At 45.5% G+C, this 20,862-nt stretch overlaps 1 protein-coding gene across 5 annotated transcripts in view; it reads left to right on the top strand.

Annotated features, from left to right (window-relative positions):
• The window catches only part of LOC138259695 (cytochrome P450 2G1-like), a 394,952-nt gene that overhangs the window by 242,809 nt on the left and 131,281 nt on the right, over window positions 1-20,862 (top strand). For all 5 annotated transcript variants that reach the window (XM_069207584.1, XM_069207588.1, XM_069207585.1 and 2 more), the window contains exon 6: window positions 9,243-9,384. In XM_069207584.1, coding sequence (XP_069063685.1) covers window positions 9,243-9,384 — 142 coding nt within the window. The remainder of the gene's footprint in view (window positions 1-9,242; window positions 9,385-20,862) is intronic.

The raw sequence follows: 20,862 nt of genomic DNA, 5'->3' as shown, positions 1-20,862 counted from the left end.
TGTAATTAACAGGCTAATGTGTAATTCTTGACAGACGAAATTGCTGTGCCTGTCAGCGATTAATTTACGGTTTGCAATTCACCCTTGTTCGTCCTTGGGGAAATCCGAAGACATCTAGTTTCAATTTCAGTGCTGTGAGCCGTCCCCGTTGAACTCCCTTTGACCTTTTTCAATTTGTTTTCGCTTCACTTCCAGCTGTAATGGAATCCCAGTCAGGCGTGAAGCACTTCGAACCTTCGCCGTCGAATTAACACCAACCACATGGAGATTAAAACAACCTGCCGCTTGTTTTGTCAGCTGGGAATTCCAGTCAGGCCCGAAGCACCCGGCACTCGCGCATTCGACCTCCAAGGAAATCAAAGCAGACCGCTGCTTCGTCAGGAATACGCTGTCTGACACTGTGAACTGCCTGAAGTACACGGCACTCGCGCAGCCGAACTCTGAGGAGATCAAAGAAAACCGTCGTTCGTCTTGTCTGCCAAATACTGACACCGTGAAACTGACGAAGGCTTCCACCAATGTAAATAATATAAACGCACTAGGTAATTACTCTAGTGTTGCTCCGAAATCACATTCACAATCCTTACAGAAAGAAATTTCTGTTCGTTTTCAGCTTAGCTTATTCTTGTTAGCTTTCACTCTCTAACCGAATGTTGCACTTAAACTTTGGTTAATAGATAATAGTTAAAATAAACCGGATCTCCTGTTTATGTTCAGTTTATGTTAAAATTCCAAGTTATTCTTCTGCCATTAAGATTTCACCTCAGAAGGACACAGGATAGGTGGAGAGTGCCCCCTTACGCACTCCTCGTCGCCAGTATTACAAAGTCCACTCCAGCCTCCTTTACTTCAAGATAGGACTTTATTGCTTCTTCTCCACTCTGCGCCTTCCTTCACCTCCTTCTCTGTCAACTCTCAACATTCTTTCATGCACTTCAGATCCCTACCACCTCCCGAACATTCCATCCTGAGTCTCCCACATAGGGGAGGACGGATCATACCATTACGAACTACATTCCACCCATATCTAAAACATTATGTTGCCAATGACATTAATAACATAAGGACTATATTTATCTAATGACTGTATCTTAATGGAACTATATACAGCTAACTTATTAACTTATATAAATTGACTAATTACAACAAAAAGCCTTAAGTGTACCCCTCTATAGGTGTTTCATCTATTTTAAGGCAGCATTCAACTGTGTTCCTCACAATAGAGTCTGTTCCAAATTACAGCAATGGGGAGCACCGCCAAATCTCCTGAGTGCAATTAGACTATTATATACAGATACATGGGTCAAGGTAAAGATTGGCGATGGCACACACCTGTCAAGGAAAGTGGACACATTACTTGGCTTAAAACAAAACTGTGTCCTTGCACCCTTATTATTCAATTTATACATGTCAGACCTTTCTGCAGAATTGGATGTGCAGGAATCCCACACCCAGATCCTGGGCGGGCGTCCTTTATCAAATATTTTGTACACCGATGACTTGTTGCTTCTCAGTAATACAAGAATATGCCTAAAGAGACTATTAAGCTTTCTATGAGCATATGCTATAGATATTGAGCTTGACATAAATAGGAAAAAAATAAGTGGTAACATTGAATTGTCCACTTTCAAGCAAACGCACTTGGAGCCTTAGCAGAAATATAATCGAAGAGTCACCAACTTATAAAGATTTGGGGATAATAGATGCACGTGCTATGTTTGCACCCCAAAGAGATGTAATCAAGGAGAAGGCCCAGGCGCTTAGTCAGGCTTTCTCAGCACTTGCCAGGTCCACTTATGGCCATAATTTGAAACATTTAGATGTGGTAATGAAGGCTAAATTGCTGCCAATGTTGTCCTGTGGAGTGGAAGTAATGTTAGGAGTTGTGGCTGCACTTCTGGATAAAATCTTGGTGAGATCATACAACCACGTATTTCGGCTGCCCAGATGGGCATCACCAGCTCAGGTGAGGTTGGAGTTCTCATTAACGAAACAATCGCTTGCCAGGCCAGCAGCTTCTGTTAAGAGCTGCTAAAAGTTGAAAACTGCCGCCGAGGGCACGCTGTCTAATTTTGTCTGGGTAGAAATTAATTTGAAACGAGGGAACAGCGAGTACAAAAACTATTTGGAAGAAAGTATTAAGTTCCTTGAGCTGGATAGCCTATGGAACAATGGTATAGCTACTCCAACCTCTAAACAGGCAGTGAACAAATCTGTCAAGCTGCAAAGCTGGGTAGCCGATAAGCAACAGGTGGTAAACGAATCCCATGACTGGCTAGTTTTGAAATATACAGCTGTGAACGAATCACCTCTCCTGGAAGCCACTTATCATTGGAAACTAAAACAGATTACTGGCTCTGAGATTGGATGACATCCCTACATTAGGATGCATGCCCGAAATAGAGGCAAGAGGGTTAAAGTATGGTGATGAAATGGCACTTATATTATCAGGCAGACGAAACATTACAACACATTATATGTAGGAAAGTACCATCCTTCTGGAAATGTTACCCCCAATTTCTGCCTGTTTGTCAGTGTGTTTTTACTGTCTCACTGGGATCCTGCTAGTCAGGACTTCAGTGCTCATAGTTTGTGTTTGTGGCTTATATGTCAGCGTGTTTTACTGTGTTGTCAGTATGCTTGACCGTGTCACTGGAGTTCTGCTAACCAGAATTCCAGTGCTTATGCTCTCTCTGTTTACCAAATTTGTCACTATGGTCTAGTGACTCATATTCCAAATCAGATTGGCACACTAGACCCCTCTTATAAGTCCCTAGTATATGGTACCTAGGTACCCAGGGCATTGGGGTTCCGTTAGATCCTTATGGGCTGCAGCATTTATTTTGCCACCCATAAGGAGCTCAAACAAACACTCCTTCAGGGCTGCCACTACAGCCTGGGTCAAATAGTGCACACACTATTTCACAGCCATTTTCACTGCACCTGGTAACTTATAAGTCACCTATATGTCCAGTCTTCAGTTACTGAAGGCTAGGTGCACAGTTACTGTGTGTGAGGGCATCTTTGTACTAGCAAAGGTGCCCCCACATTGCCCAGGACCAATTTCCCAGACTTTGTGACTGCGGGGACACCATAATCAGCGTGCACCACATATATGTCAATACATATATGTAGCTTCACAATGGTAACCCCGAATATGGCCATGTGAGGTGTCTAAGATTGAGAAAATTCTGGTATTGGGGGGCCAATTCTATGCACCCTGGGGGCTCCACCATGAACCACCAGTACTGCCAAACCAGCTCTCTTAGGTTTCCACTTCAGCCCCAGCTGCTGCCACCTCACAGACAGGTTTCTGCCCTCCTAGGGATTGAGCATCTCAGTCCCAAGAAGGCAAAACAATGCATTTCTCCAGCACCCTATCCTGCGATGCTCAGCTCCCTGAGCTGTTTTCCGTCGGCATGGGGATCCCTTTGTGTAGTACTCCAACAACTGCAATTTGCAACTCCTTTGTCCCCATGTCCTGGGACTCCCGTGGGTGCTGCCTGGTTTTCTGAGGGCTCTCTGAAGTGCTGAGAGCCCCCTTTGTCTCCTCACTCCGAGTCGAGGCCACCAGGTCCCTCTCGGGCCCGGGCAGCGCCTTTGCCGCAAAACTCATCCTTGCGTGAGCCAAGGCTTGTTGGCGGAATCTTGTGACGAAAACCAGCTTGCATCCAAATACTCTCCTGCACCAAGCAGGAACCCACAAATAACTGCTTTGGTGCATTTCTATACTTTTCTTCTGACCGGAGAATCCACTTTTGCACCTCATCCAGGTTGGCAGGGGCCCCTGTTCTTCCTGGACTCTTCATCGACTTCTGGACTTGGTCTCCTCAGGTCTTCAGGTCCAGGAATCCATCGTTGGTCTCTTGCTGTCTTGCTTGGTTTTTGCATAATCTTTTACCACGACTTCTAGTGTGTTCTGAGGAAACTTGTTGTACATTACTCCTGTTTTCCTGGGCTCTGGGGTGGAGTACTTTACTTACCATTGGTGTTTTCTCACACTTCCAGCGCCCCTCTACACACTACTCTTGCCTAGGGTGGAAACCAACATTCACATTCCACTATTTTAGTATACGGTTTGTGTTGCCCCTAAGCCCATTGCAACCTATTGTGTTTTTCACTGTTTGCTCTATTTTATGACTGTTTACTTACCTGGTTTTGGTTACTAGTGTGCCTCTAAGATATTTTTAACCTGGTGTCACAAAAATAAAATACCTTTATTTTTGGTAACCCTGAGTATTGGCTTTACCTGTGTATAAGTACTGTGTGACTATAAGTGGTATTGCAAGAGCTTTGCATGTCTCCTAGTCCAGCCTTGGCTGCACTGCTACAGCTACCTCTAGACAGCCTAAGCTGCTAGCCACTGCCTACATTTCACTAAGGTGGATCACTGGACCTGGTATAAGGTGTAAGTACCTCTGGTACCCACTACAAACCAGGCCAGCTTCTCACACTGCCTGCCGTGGTCTCTCAGCGAAGAGGATTGCTAAAAAATAAAATTCAATAACCTAGGCATAAGGTTGTGTTGATCAGCTCTGATGGAGTAAGTACATCCAAAGAATATAATGTTAAACATCAGACTAACTCAGTTCCTAGAAATATTCAAGTCACTCGCCAAGGCTGTGTAATGTAAGTGGGGGAACTGAGATGCTAATTCGGTGCTTGATTAAGATGTTATGGATAGTTGCACCTGATGGGCTGCTATAGTCCGGGATGCTCTTTAGCCCATCAGGGTGAGTACAAGCTAGCACCCTGTTATTGCTCTTTAGCCAGCAGTCGATAGACTGAAACACCATATGATTAACTTTAGCTCAAGGCAGCGCATGGTAAGTCGAAGTGGGCTTCTAGAGCATTGATGTTTTTTTGTAGTTTCCCATCCTCTCAGGCTGAGTTACCTAGCACTTTATTATCATCCACTGGGCATTGTTTCACAGACTGAGGTCCTTAATTTGCATCATTTGCGCCTCTTGCACATGCCAAATCCCTATGATTTTATTAGTTGTATTCAGTTTTATATAAAACGTTTTATAGGCACTATGGGCATAAGATGAAATATTGGGATCACTAGGCTTGTTTTAATCGTAATTATCTTATGTAAGTTCCACATTTATTAGACTAACTCAGGTAGTTTATATGCCTGATATTTGTATCTGAATTGATTTTACTGTATATCTGTTTTACTCAATGATTATGGTTCAATTGTCTAATAAACAGATTTAATCATTTATTCATTCAATATCTTGTGTGATTTTTTTTTTTTTTTAAGGGAGTGCAGTTTATGGAAATAAACAAGTCTCACAAGATATCGGCAGACAGGTTCAAGCAAAAAGCTTTTTTTTTTTTAAGGGAGTGCAGTTTATGGAAATAAACAAGTCTCACAAGATATCGGCAGACAGGTTCAAGCAAAAAGCTCCACTGATGTAACTTCCAGTAATTTTTTAGGAAAAGTGTGTGCAAGCTTGAAAAAAGCTTCTGCGAAAATGATTCATGGAAAATTTCAAGATGTTAAAAAAATGTGTGTAAGGAGACATTCTGGAACTTTGTAAATATCACAGGATCAATTAAACGTTTGCCTCGATCTAATCACACCCTGTCTTATAGATTTAATCATTTTGACCTTTATCATTAAACAGAACCTTATGCCAAAATAAAAGTGGCGCAAGAGGAGTAACATCAATGGCATATAGAAGCAAACCTTGTTAAGCAAAAGCTGTATGTGGTGATTGAGGGGAAATCCAGGATTTTGTGCAAAGATCTCTTCTTACTATGGGCCACAAGGGCACAAAGGTCCATAAACATGCATGTGATCTACGGTAGACATGTGCCTTTAACATAAAAACTTAATTGGCAAGGACTTTACCACCCCTGGGAGGCCCTAGTAAATGGTACCGGTGGTATCCAGGGCAGGGATGGTAAAAGGTGTCCCCAGGGCTACAGCAGTGATTGTGCTATCCTGCGTGACCCAAGCAAAAGCAAAGCCAGCAGAGCTGCGATGTCAGCCAGCAAAAGCAGCTTGTCTGCTTGAGTTTGGTCTCTGCACACACCAAGTGCTGGCAGAGTTCCCCGACTGCCTCTAGCACAGGGCAGCCACCCCTCCTATAGCCAAAGAGGTGGGGTGCAGTGTGTTATGAATAAGGACATATATGCCCAAGCATAGATGACCCTATGATAGCATGTTAAATGTAATGCTACCGCAAGTGACCAGTGTTCCATAGGATAAGATGGGCTGGCATCCCAGCAAACTCCAGATGTCCAGCTCCATGATGGCCCAACCAATTTCCCCTGCGTTAGGTGTCAAACACTGTGCATTTTAACCCTGAGCATGATTCTCATCCCCAGGGTTACCTAACCTGTATTCTGGTGATGTCCTTAGAAGATGCCCACCAAGTTGCCAGCTTTCTCTTGCCTTGGCAGGCCCCCCTGAGCTATTTGCCACCAAGGCAAGAGAGACTGCCCTCCCTCAGGTTGTGCTAGCACTACCCCCAAGGTGGACACAAAGGACCTGGGCAGGGAGAAGGTCTTACCTATGCCCTCCCAGGATGGCTAGTGTTTACAGAAATCAAGGAGGAGAGCCGCAAAGGCTTTCACCACCCTTGATATGTAATCTCCTCTCCCCCACTGAAGGACAAAGCCCTTCCCGCCCTGTCCAGGCTGACAGGCGGGAAAATTAGTTATGCAGGAGGCGTACACCTCCAAGGGGCTAGCCACACTTTTAGGGTGGGCTAGGAGGTCTTTACAGCCAAGGAAACACTTGGCCATCTTGGCAAATCCTGAATTAGTGGGTTCTGGGTAAAAAAGAGACCTAGTGCCATAGGAAGTCATCACCCCAGGGGTGGACTAGCCACAGGGATCAATAGCCCATTGGCCACTGTCCCTCACACCCTTAACGCCCCGTAAACTAGCATTTAAGGGGTTCCCCGGCTCCAGTACCTCAGTTCTGTCTTTGAATAAGAGAAGAGGCACAGAAAAGGTGCCCTCACCGACAACAGGACTTTGGACGCTTCTGCAGCCCAAAGAGAGGGCGCTTTAGTGCCCTGAGGAGACCATATACTGGAACCGTGTGTTCGACCTGTGCCTGTGGCAGAAGCTCGTTGCCCCCCAGCAAGAGGGGCTCCAGTTGACGCCAGAAACTAAACCCCACAGCCCTGAATGGTGGAGCCTGTCATGTGCAACCTGCAGAAGAATTGTTGTGCTGTATCACAAGAAGTGCAAACGCTTCTTGAGTGAGCCCAAAGAAAATCAGTGATCTGTACTCTGGGAGTTGTAATGAGGCTCACACCAAGTCTCAAGCAGCTCCCCAGTCCTGTCCACCTCTAGCCAAAGAAAAACTTGTGGATTACTTTTGCTGCTGCCAAGGCTTTTTGGTCACCAGCCCGGTAACCGAACCATCCCCGGATGTCACCAACTCAAGAGCAACTTCCAGCGATAGTGACCGACATCGGCAATGACCCCACTGCTGAGATCCTTCATCCTGAAGAAGGTGACTTTGACTAAGTGGCAAAGCATCTTTGCCGCAACTCTCCCATGATTGACAGCTGCAAGACCACCTCTGCATCCGGAGTCACCGGACATGGTGGCGGTGTGCCAGCTGTGGAATCCAGGTCTTGGGACCCCAAAGGCCTGTACTCTCCGAAGGTAGAGTGTAACGCCATCTTCAATTGTGGTTTTGCAGAGTGCTGTGTCTGGATGACAGCACTCACGGTTCCCTGTACTTTTCTTAGGACATCAAGGCTCCCGGATTCCCTGGGCAATGTAAAATGGTACTGTCTATAGAACTTGGTCTAGGGACCCTTCTCACCTTAACTTCAGGTGGGTTCCACAGAATTCAGCTTTCCCCCATAGACTTCACTGGTATGCGATTGACCACTAAAAGTGCATCTATTTTTAAACTCTTTAAAAAAACACAACTCCCTTTGTATGTAAGATACAAATTCCGTTTTGGTGTCTAAATTAAGATAAAAATCTGCTTTATTTCTCTAAATTGGTGTTGAATTTCTTTTCGAACGTGTCAATTATTTATCGTCCATGCTAGTGTTGTGGAATGCTCTACATATGTTTCTTTAAGTAGCCTGACTGCTCTTTACCACTACCAGGACTGTGTTAAGGTTTACTGGTGTTAACCCTAGGTCCACTTCTGGGTAACATGTTAGTATTACTTGGTAGGACCCCCCATGTATACTGCATAATACCTCCACCTTGCTACAACTAGTTAGTCCATTTGTTAAGTCAGCAGTACGGTTAAGAATAGTAAACCTATATTCACCTGTATATACTGAATTTAGCAGTAGAGTGTGGTCTATATTGTGGATTCTGTTTTTTTGTTAGTTGATGTAACAAACTTGATAAAGTGGAGGAACACTTTTTGTGGGGCAGTGTGTGGGTAAGCGTTGGTGTGTTTGAGGGACATTTTTTAGGGGGTGGGTTAATGAGCATATTGATGGGTGGGATTGTGTCTGTGGATCGATATGGGAGTGCACTTTGGAGAGTGTGTGGGACAGAGAGCAAATAAACGTGTGAGTGGATGAAGGTGTGAATAGATGAATGAGTGCAAGGGCAGATGGTGAGCAAGTGAGTGAATGGTGAGTTATCGTTTTTTTCGATACACTTCGTAGAAGACATGCTACCCCAGAACTGTGCTGCAAATTATTTTGAAAGCCATGCGCAGGAGGCCGGGCATCAGTGGTGCCGGCTGAAGCAAAACAACGCATTGGCGCAAGAAGTTTTTAAGCATGGTTGCCCTGGCTGCCATATAATTGGTAATAACATTGTGTATAGTTATATGAAACAATCAGTTATAAAACAAATTGTTTTTTTTTTTGAGTAAATACATTTGTTTTTTTAATATATGTGTGTGTGTGTGTGTGTGTGGTTAGTAGATGAGTAGATGGAGTGATTGAGTTGATGGATGAACGGATGGGTGAGTGATTGGATTCTTAAGTACGCAGAATACTGAGTAAATGGATGGCTACTGAATTGTAACTACAGACAATTGGAAGAAGGGATCTAAATTTGTAGCTTTCATTTAATTGTTTAGGTGGTTGTTAAAAACTCTGACCAGGAAGCTGCTTTTCAAAGTGTCCGCTTGCCCTTGTCTCTTGAACTGTGATGTCACACCTCTTTTGTGAAAAGCTATTACCGTAGGGTAAAAGTACCATTTTATTATTACTGGTGACTAGTGATGTCATTTCTCATAAATAGATTTTGCAAAATGTACCTATGTAAATATTTTTTCTTCTTTTCAGGATTCAACGAATATTCACTCTGAATTTCAGAATGAGAACATGGTACTTTCCACGCTGAATTTATTCTTTGCCGGGACAGAAACAGTCAGTACTACACTGAGATATGGAATTTTGATTCTATTGAAGTACCCAGAAACCGAAAGTGAGCAATGTTATTAAGCATAGGTTTCGATTGTGGTTTGTGGGCACTATTTATTTGATTTTAAATTGACGTATAGAAAATGTATCATGATTTTAGAGAATGATTTTCTAAAACGATTTTATTGTTGTTCATCTTTCCAGAGCACTGACCGAAGAGAATAAAGGCATAACATAACAGAATCGTAATCTAAAAAAGTCGAAATCCTGCTCTGTTAATTATAACTTTGAGCCTTGAATATATATTTCACCTACTAATACTGTGTCTTTTTGAACTTCTGGGCACCACCTAGTTTGGATCCGTAGCACTTTTCAGATTTCATAACACTGTTTATCTTTATGAGCAGTGGCATGAGATTGGGGGAGTAAGCTGACTTCAGACGTTTTATGGTAAGTGAGTGAGCTACAATCTAAAACAAGATACATTTTTTTCAACGAGGCCCAAGGCATCCCTTTCTAGCTGCCAAGTAATACCACATATTTATTGTACCACAAGACTTTCATGAATGAATAAACTCGCGCCCCGGCCATGCACAGTTTTCTCATCAATCATTTTACTGCAGAAGTTCCAGTGATGATATTACTTCATGGAGGATGTCATCAGTGTCGTAATTTGTGGGGTAATTAGCAGTGCATGGCGGGGGGGAGTTGTGCAAGTTATGGTTACCTTAGGGCACAAGTTATAGTTTCTTGAGATAATGGTTTTGTGTGTAAATTCTAAACCTAACTATAACGTCCCTGTAACCCTTGTTATTTTAAGTGAATTTCTAAGGTTTTTTAAAATTCTATTTTCTAACTATAATGTCCCTGTAACTTTTTTTTTAAGTGGGGGGAGGGTGGTTGGCCACAGGGCCTCGCCTTTGGCAAGGCCCTGTCGTTACCCCCCTCCATGCAGCCAGCCCCATGCATACAGCCAACCCCACGCCTCACATATCCTTTGGCCATGCCCGGCAGGGGGTTTGGCTTCAGGGCCTGGCCTGCAGCCAAACCCTCACATGCAGCCAACCCCACGACGTGCACAGCCTTTGTCCATGCGTGGCTGAGAGGTTAGCCATCCAGCCAACCCCCTGCATGCCGCCTATACTTATGCCATGCATGGCCTTTGATAGAATTTGTCTGGGGGTTGGCTTCAGAGTCCCGCACACACCTCACCCTGCATGCAGCCAACCCCATGCCATGCACGGCCTTCACCCATGTGCAATGGGGTTTTGCATGCAGTGCAAGGCCTGAGGCTTGGCTCTGCCGCCAATCTGTGAGGAGGGCTTGCAGTTCCCCTCCCTAGGCTGTATTTCGGCCCCATGGAGCCCATCTTCCAGGGTCGGCCTTATTGTAAATGGGGAGAGGGACAAGCAGGCCCTCTCCTCCAGCCAACGTCTGGCCCCGGAGACCCCATCTCCTGGGGCCTGGGCATATTTATAAGGGGAATGGAGGCACACAGCCCTCGCCCAGGGACACCATCCCCCAGGGCCCAGCCAGTAAATGGTGAGTGCCCTTGAGCACACCCAGGGCAGCCACTGCATATTTAAAAGGAGGAGCGGGTCATGCAGCTCCCCTCCCCAGGCCAATGTTGGCCCCTGGGATCCCATAATCGGGGCCCATCAATTAAATGGTGGGTACCCTGGAGCTCAATCAGGGCACCCACTACATAATCGAAAGGGATAGGGGGGTATACAGCCCCCGGCCCTGGGCCAATATTGGAACCGGGAACCTCATCCCAGAGCCTGCCCAGTAACAGGTGGGTGCCCTGGTGCCCCACCAGATAACCCACTTCGTTCTTGATGGAGTCCACGGGGGGAGCACCAGTGCCCCCACAGCCTCAGCCTGCTTCCTGCCTACAGCGGGAGCCAGCGTCACTCCTTTCTGCAGGGAGCAGCTAAATATGCTACTCCCTGCGGACAGGAGCAATTTTTTCATCTATTTCCATGCCTGCTGCGAAGCAGGTGAAAGTCTGCTGCTAGCGGGCGGGAGAATTGTACAAGCTCCCACGCCATCGGAGTGGAGTTGGTGTTTGCTCTTGCTTGGTGGGAGCTTTAAAACTGCTCCCACCAATCAAGAGCAAACAAGTTATGTCCCAGGGGTAGAAGCCCTGTGACATAGCAGGAGCCCGGCCTTGGGGGATGGGGTCCCCAGGGCCGTTAATGGCTCTGGGAGAAGAACCATGCATCCCACCTCCCTTTCCTATGCACAGCCAGACCCTGGGTGATGGGATCTTCGGGGACCAATGTGGCCAGGGAAGGGGGCTGCAAGGCCTAAATTGGCCTTAGAGGGGGCCTGCGTACCTCCCTTCCTGTATTCTTATTTGGCTGAGCCCCTGGGATTGGGGTACCTGGGGACATATTCGGTCCATGAGGGCGGGTCTCCCTTCCTGTATTCTTATTCAGATCCCACCACCAGGATTAGGGGGTCAGGGTATTCTTAACATGCCCCCTTCTTTTTTCTCACGTTTTTTCTTGGGACTCGGACAAGTCTCAGTCCCAAGATGGCTGACACCACTTCCTGCTTGAAATGGTGGCAGACTATCAGATCTCATTTAGAACTCTTTGGCATCCGTGGACCCTCTGCATCCCTAGATATAATAAATCTTTTTTCTTTAATAACTCAAAAACTACTAAGTGGATTTATACCAAATTACAAAAAGCACTCTTTCTGGTTCAAGATCTAGCTGTCTGCCAAATTTTCTGAGGTTTGTATATCGGGCTGTAGTCATGTTCAAAATACGTATAGGAAACTTCATGGGGAAAACGTGTTTTGGGACCCCTCTTTTTTTCCCGACCTCCGCTTGATGAAGCACCTCAAAACTTTCAAGACAAAAGCTGAAGTAAGTAGCAAACCAGTTTTGAAAATTCCGTGAAGATTCATCAAACAGCGCCAAAATCATTACTAAAAAAAAAAAAAAACGCTTGTGCCCTAAAGTAACTATAACTTGCAGCCCTGCAAAGTTTTTTTTTTTTTAAATGAATAATTACAACAAATGTTGCAGTGGGATATTATCAATGATGTTATAAAATATGTCATGAGTGCTGTAATAGTGCATGGCAATGGCGCTAGTTACAGTTACCTTATGGCACAAGTTATGGTTACTTTAAATAACTCTAATGTGAATTTCTATGGTTTTGTACATTTCAAATGTGAGCCTAACTATAACGTCCCATAGTCCCATATAACCTTTGTTTTTTTAAGTGAATTTCTATTTCCTAATTATAACATCCCTGTAACCTCAGATTTTTTTGGGGGGAGCTAACCCCCCCATCCCTGTGCCACGCACGGCCTTTGGCTGTGCACGTCGTGTGAGTGTGTGTGTGTGCGTTGTGTTGTGTGTTTGGCCACAGGTCCTGCCCTCTAGCCAGCCCCCCTAAAACGATCCAACCCTGTGCCATGCAGGCCTTTGGCTGTTGGCGGCAGAGGTTGTCCAAAAGGCTGGCCTGCTGCCAGGCCCTGCGGCCAACCCTCTATAACCACATGAACCCCCAGCCTTTGGCCGTGCGTGGCAGGGATTGGCCACAGGCAACCCCATTTAAACTTTTAGTCCCACGTCACGCTTGGCCAAAGGGGTTTAGAGCTCAAAGGGGGCTGCATGAGCGGCCCTGGGGACCACCACCTCCCTTTAGCTAATTAATAAAAAATTTGGGTGGGTATGCAAACCCCCCTCGGGACCCAGTGACCACCACTTCCCCAGGACTACATAATAAAAAAACTAAGGGGGGTTATGCAGACCCCCCCAAGGTCCTGAGGGCCACCACCACCTCCCCGGGACAACATAAAAAAAAATATGGGGGGCTGTACTGACCTCCCCAATCCAAAGGCCCAGGAACCACCACCTCCCTGGGCCTACATAATAAAAAAAAAGAATTATGGGGAAGCTGCGCAGACCTTAAAGAAAGTACCTTAATGACACGCAATCATGTAATACTACACAGCACAATTAAGGGACTGGGACCTAGAATGGTAATTCTGCTTGTAGCTACACCATTGGTACACTTCCTCATAGCCTGAGTTGTCCGAGCAGCTGTGATTCCTCACCTATAATGTTGCACAAGAAATTGACTAATCACAGGAGCAGCATTCCTTAAATCACCCCAAAGCACATGTGCCCAAAAGTTCTGGTACCGTTCATCTTGGAATGAATATTCATTCAAAATCTTAAGTGCACTCTGCAGACCTCGGTCTGTGATTCAATTTCTCATTCTCACAAAGTTTTCAAGCTCTGTGGTTGCCTTCTTGTATCTGCAGGCCAGAGAGGTGAGGGTGGGAGCAGGAAACATGCAGCGGTTTTGCTCCTGCACATATATTCTTGAGCTGCCGGGGTTGAAGCTGGAACCTTGTTGGAACTGAGCAACTTATCATTCTCAGCAAGGCCATTCCTGCAGCAGTTCTTGTTTTCTAAGGTTTCGGCTTCCCTGAGTATAATACAGATGGTACACTGGTATGGCAGTTGCTGCCTGTAGGAAAGTACCATCTTGCCTGGCATGTTACCCCCATATTTCACTGTATATATGTTGTTTTAGTCTATGTGTCACTGGGACCCTGCCAAGCAGGGCCCCAGTGCTCATAAGTATGTGCCCTGTATGTGTTCCCTGAGTGATGCCTAACTGTCTAACTGAAGCTCTGCTAACCAGAACCTCAGTGGTTATGCTCTCTCTGCTTTCCAAATTTGTCACTAACAGGCTAGTGACTTAATTTTACCAATTCACATTGGCATACTGGTACACCCATATAATTCCCTAGTATATGGTACTGAGCTACCCAGGTTATTGGGGTTCCAAGAGATCCCTATGGGCTGCAGCAATTCTTTTGCCACCCATAGGGAGCTCTGACAATTCTTACACAGGCCTGCCAGTGCAGCCTGAGTGAAATAACGTCCACGTTATTTCACAGCCATTTACCACTGCACTTAAGTAACTTATAAGTCACCTATATGTCTAACCTTCACCTGGTGAAGGTTGGGTGCAAAGTTTCTTAGTGTGTGGGCACCCTGGCACTAGCCAAGGTGCCCCCACATCGTTCAGGGCAAATTCCCCAGACTTTGTGAGTGCGGGGACACCATTACACGCTTGCACTGTACCTAGGTCACTACCTATGCACAGCGTCACAATGGTAACTCCGAACATGGCCATGTAACATGTCTAAGATCATGGAATTGTCACCCCAATGCCATTCTGGCATTGGGGGGACAATTCCATGATCCCCCGGGTCTCAAGCACAGAACCCGGGTACTGCCAAACTGCCTTTCCGGGGTCTCCACTGCAGCTGCTGCCAACCCCTCAGACAGGTTTCTGCCCTCCTGTGGTCCAGGCAGCCCTGGCCCAGGAAGGCAGAACAAAGGATTTCCTCTGAGAGAGGGTGTCACACCCTCTCCCTTTGGAAATAGGTGTGAAGGCTGGGGAGGAGTAGCCTCCCCCAGCCTCTGTAAATGCTTTGATGGGCACAGATGGTGCCCATCTCTGCATAAGCCAATCTACACCGGTTTAGGGATCCCCCAGCTCCGCTCTGGCGTGAAACTGGACAAAGGAAAGGGGAGTGACCACTCCCCTGACCTGCACCTCCCAGGGGAGGTGCCCAGAGCTCCTCCAGTGTGTCCCAGACCTCTGCCATCTTGGAAACAGAGGTGTCTGTGGCACACTGGACTGCTCTGAGTGGCCAGTGCCAGCAGATGACGTCAGAGGCTCCTTCTGATAGGCTCGACCTCCCTTGGTAGCCAATCCTCCTTCCTAGGAAGACAAACCTCCTTTTCTGGCTATTTAGGGTCTCTGCTTTGGGGAATTCATCAGATAACGAATGCAAGAGCTCATCAGAGTTCCTCTGCATCTCCCTTTTCACCTTCTGCCAAAGGATCGACTGCTGACTTCTCAGGACGCCTGCAAAACCGCAACAAAGTAGCAAGACGACTACTAGCAACCTTGTATTGCTTCATCCTGCCGGCTTTCTCGACTGTTTCTGGATGGTGCATGCTCTGGGGGTAGCCTGCCTCCTCTCTGCACCAGGAGCTCTGAAGAAATCTCCCGTGGGTCGAGGGAATCTTCCCCCTGCAAACCGCAGGCAACAAAAGACTGCATCACCGGTCCTCTGGGTCCCCTCTCAGCACGGTAGCGTGGTTCCTGGAACTCAGCAACTCTGTCCAAGTGACTCCCATGAGGAAATTCGATTTTTAATACGATCGTATCGACCCGCCATTTTGTGGCCCGCCGCCATTTTATGTTGCCTTCACTCAGGCAGCACAGCGAACGAAGTCCATTCTGCCTTTTCTGCTTATTCTGCAACATGGTGTTCAAAACAGCCTTCTGCCTCTATCTTTACAAGGCTGGTATTAAGGTCTGACCGAGTACACTAATCCCTGTCTGGTTTTCTAATCCTTGTTTCAACTATCTGTAGGCTCACACTATTCTCCGCCGATCTTATCTTATCGTCTGGCCTTCGCTGTCCTTTACTAGTATTCTCTCATTTCACAACTGTCCTCCAAACGCACACAAACTTATCGCACCACATGCAACTTCGTTGTGGATCGGTTAATGAATTAGTTCAAGGGAGGGGTGACAAACACAGCTGGAGGGGAGGCAACCTTAAGTCACTTGATACTTTGTTTTCCAATTCCTTCTATTGGTGCTGTCTTGTTTTCCGTCATTTCTATTGGCTCTGTTCTATCTTTACATTATTCTTACTGGCTCCTTTCTATGTGTTCTGGGAGTGTATGTAGTTAATAAATGGTTTTTATACGGTATATAAGATTGTGCGCCACAAAGTAAAGTGGCAGTCTCCTGAGAACATACCTTGTGTACTTCTTGGACAACTGTACTAGCTGCGGCTAATAAAATCTGATCTTTTACGCCTGACAGAGTGTCCCGTGTCTCTGTTAGTTGAGGCAGGTGAATCCAAGGAGATTTCAGGCGTACCCTGCGCCGCCAGGCCCATAAGGTTCTGGTTCTTCAACTGGCGCCCAACGTGGGGCGGCTTCAGCGGTACCGGTTCTGCCTGAAGGTCGTGAGGAACCCCGCAAGAAAATTCTGGAGGAATCGCGAGCCACGTCAAGCGACCCCTGTATGTCGAAGTGGTCCGAAGGTCTTTTTCAGCGCGGTTACTCCTTCCTGACGGCTACTGACGACTGCTGCCCTGACTGCCGCCCTGCCTTGGCCCTTTCTTTAATGATGTATGGTAAAGCGAGACGATAGACGGGCCTCTGTTGGTGTAAGAAGACATCCTTAGTTAAGTATTTGGTGGGTCGCGCCCACAAATTTTGGTCTTTGTTTTGTCCTTAGGTCCTTAGATTTGGCCATTGCAGTGGCCAAAGCCGAGGGGTAAGTGCATTTGTGCTGTGTAAACTGAAAGTTTTACCCCCTTGATGTTTGTGAACAGCCAGTAAAAATCGTGAGATGTCTGGTCTGACTAAGTTTGGAAAACTTTGTTGCTTTGGTTGTAATAGGGACTCCCAGCTTGAGGACTCCTGTCCGATTCCTTCGGTTGGAACTCCCACATATGAGCTCTATTCTAAACATGGTGTTGGTCCTATTGCCTTTAATAAGACATGGACCCGATATACAAAGAAAGATGGTGTTTTAAAATGGCCAGAAAATGGTAGTTTCGAAACTGATGTGCTAGATAATTTAGAAGCAACGTTATTTAAAAGAAAAGCCCGGCCGGCAATGTTTGACTCTTTTCGCCTTTGGCGTAAGGAAGCCAAACAGAGAGAAATTAAACAAGCGAAACGAGATAGGAAAACACAGGGAATGACGATTATACAGGCTGCTCAGCAATTCAAAGATGATGAAATAGATAATGCAATGGAAATTTCAGACAGACAGCATCGAATGGCAATAGATAAATGCTATCCGACGTTGCCTATCTCTTCCCTTGATAAGAGAAAAGATTTTGAGGAAGATTCCTTAATGTCCCACTTATTGAAATTGCCTCCGCCCTATGTACAAGGTGCTAATGCACCCCCGATGTTACAGCCTGTTCAGCCTCCAGTTGTGCTTCCGCCTGCTCCAGCTTTTCCACATTTGCCTCCTCAAGTATTGCCTATGCCAGCTTTGCCTTTAACTCCTTTGCCTTCTGCTCCTTTGGCAATTCCTAATGCTCCTTTAGTTAATTCACCTAATACCTTGTCCCCTATCCTTATGTCAAATTCTCCATCTATGCGTAAGCGATTTGCAGATACTGTCTCTGGTCTCTTATCACCTTTCTTTGAAGCTTTAAATGTGTCTCCAGCTTTTTCTCGAAGACAGTCTCGTAGTCAATTCCCAGACTCCGAAGAGCGAGAAAAATTGGACTCACTTGCTTGTAGATGGATCAAGAAGGGTCCCCAATATAGTACGTCTGATATTATGTCCACCTTTCTGCAATGGAATGCACCTACGCAGAGATATGTTTTTAAAGTTATGTGCGATACTCTCGCTAAAGAATGGGAGGATATGAATTTGGGTTCGGTCCCACAGGATCTGTTAGATGTTCAGGCTGACTTTGACAAAGGACTTATTGTGGGTCCTAAGGTTGAAAACGCTGTCAGAACACTTATTTCTTTCAGATCCCTATTGTTCTCACAGACTTTTCCTGATTCTGATCCTTCAGTTAGGACAGCACTGAAAAACTATCCCATGAGAGAGGTTTCTCCAATATGGAAGGAAGAAGTTGCAGCAGCTGGTGCTAATCCAGCTATTCCTGCGCATTTTCAGCGCATATGGATACATGTCCCCTGGAAAAGGTCTGAAGTTTTAGCACTTAAACAGTCACTACCAGATCCACGCAAAAATCCTGCTGGTTACTATAAAGAGTTGTCGCAAACAGTTGATGCATGTACTATGAATCTAGCAGATATTGACATGTTGATGGGAAATGTAGTTCCACAGACAATATGGGCTAAAATTCGTAGAGAGGATCACGCTCAAGAATTAGGCGGCGATTGGAACGCTATTATTGCCGCAGATAGAGGTCAAGTAGGTGGTGCAAAGCCCGACGCTTTGATCTCAGAACTCCCTGGTAGGATTATTACATTAATGAAAACAATGATGCCTGCTTTGAGAGTTAATTGGGATAAGCTAGCAGCATGTAAACAAAAGAAAGATGAAAGTGTTTCCGATTTCTTTACCCGATTCGAGGAGACATTCATTGATCACAGTGGTCAAGATATGGCTACAGAAGGGGGACAGCGATTATTTGTGGATAAGTTCGTATATAACTTGCTTCCTGAACTATCACACAAGCTAAAAGACTCCGAGAGTTCATGGGCAGTTTCTTCTTCCGCCCAGATATTGGCTACTGCACAATATTATGAAAATAGAGACAAAGAAGAAAGGGAAAAACAAGAGAAAAAGACGAAAGAATTAAAAACTAAAGTTCTCTTGCAACAGGCTTATCCTCCTCGTTATGTTCAGCCTCAGTTTCAACAGCCTCCGCAGTTTCAGAGGTTGTATCAAAAGCCTGAACCATTCATTCCAAGACCTTTGCTAGGTCCCAATCAATGTGCTTATTGTAGGGAGGAAGGTCATTTTAAGAACAGTTGTCCGGCATTGTTGCAGCGTAATGGAGCAACATCTGCTTCACGAGGTCGTGGTGGTCTTCAGTCAGCAAATAGAGGTAGAGGTCGAGGTGTGTTAACCCAAGAGCAGCGTTCTTTTGTTCCTCCAAATTCCGGAAATTACTTTGACCAGCAAAATGTTAGGTCTACACAGTATTACAGTGAGGATCAGTATATTGAAGGAGGGAATGAAAGTCTTCATTTTGAATAGGACAGCCATGGACAAAGTAAGGGGGTTACGTCAATTCCAGTGGATCAGAATGGACCTTATGTTAATGTCACTACAATGGGTGTTTCAGAGCCATTTCTTTTAGATACTGGTGCCATGAGAAGCTCTATCATTCATTCTAAACTCCCTGGCGCACCTTTGTCTGGCTTAACGAATGTATCTGTAGGATTTTCTGGCGCCCCTGTTCGCAATCCAGTTTCTTGCCCTTTGCCTGTTTCAATAGGCCCTTATGATTTAGAAGCTCCGCTTCTTCTGACGAATGGTTGTGGTGAAAATCTGTTGGGTTTAGATCTATTAAAAAGAATGCATGCTACGATATATTGTTCACCTTCTGGTGTATACCTCACTCTAGGACAGAAAATGACTAGTCCAATGTACTTATCAAAAGATCAATTCCCACCTGAATTGCTTTCTCTTCCCGAAACGCTTTGGGCTACGGGTCCGAATGACGTTGGTTGTCTTGAGATCCCACCTTATGTTGTTACTCTTAAGCCCAATGCTGAAATGCCACGTATTCCGCAATACAGAATCTCTACTGAAGGTGAGAAAGCACTTCTGGAAATTGTCCATGATTTGATTCAGAAGGGTGTGGTTGAGGAAACGAGAGGAAATACATGTAACAGTCCTGTTCTTCCGGTTCTTAAACGCACTGATCCTTCTCAGCCTCCTGTTTATCGTTTTGTAATTGATCTTCGGGAGGTAAACAAGATTGTCGTACCGCAGTTTCCTGTAGTCCCAGATATCACTGCTCTGTTGACGATGATACCTTCTACAGCGACTTGGTTTTCAGTTATTGATCTAAAGAATGCTTTCTTTAGTATTCCCATCGCCGAAGAGAGTAGAGATATTTTTGGTTTTTCCCTCGGAGGCCGAAGCTTCCGGTTTAAACGCGCACCTCAAGGTTATTGTGAAAGTCCCTCTATTTACAGTCAAGCTCTAAAATGTCATCTTGATGCCTTTTCCTTACCGTCCGGTGCCGCTCTCATTCAGTACATGGATGACTTATTAGTTGCAGCTGATTCAGAGGAGATTTGCAAAAACGTGACCGTTGTACTGTTGCGTCATTTGTTTGATCTGAATCACAAGGTTTCTCCTTCTAAATTACAATATGTCTGTCGCGAGGTGACTTATTTGGGTCATCTCTTGTCAAAGGAGGGACGACGATTGACCCCCGAACGAATTCAGGCAATTGCACAAATGTCAGTGCCATCCACACAAAGAGAGGTACGTGCCTTTTTTGGCATTACTTCTTATTGTAGACAGTGGATTCCGAGTTTCTCTTTATTGGCTAAACCGCTGTTGGCGCTAACTTTAAAAGATACGCCTCAGCCTCTTCCGTGGACTGACGAATGTCAGAAGAGTTTTACTGATTTGCGTATTGCTTTGTGTTCTGCTCCTGTATTGGGTACTCCTGATTACAGTAAGCCCTTTACGCTCTATGTCCACGAAAGAGAGGGTTGTGCATTGTCAGTCTTAACGCAGCGTTTTGGAGATCAACAGCGACCATGCGCATATTTCTCAGCTACGTTAGATCCAGTAGCTAAAGCATTGCCTAGTTGTCTTAAGGCGACAGCGGCAGCAGCAATTTCTATTCGACAGTCTGCTGGAGTAGTGCTAGATAATACTCTCATTGTTATGGTGCCACATGCAGTGGATACTTTACTAAATAGGACAAAAACGCAGCATCTTACGAGTGCTCGGTTGTCCGGATATGAGCTGACGCTTTTGGCTAGTCACATACACATCAA

The sequence above is a fragment of the Pleurodeles waltl genome, chromosome 9 (assembly GCF_031143425.1).
Source record: "Pleurodeles waltl isolate 20211129_DDA chromosome 9, aPleWal1.hap1.20221129, whole genome shotgun sequence".
NCBI classification, from domain to species: Eukaryota; Metazoa; Chordata; class Amphibia; order Caudata; family Salamandridae; genus Pleurodeles; species Pleurodeles waltl.
The sequence above is the reverse complement of the archived record's forward strand: the minus strand, read 5'-3'. Positions and strand labels throughout refer to the sequence as shown.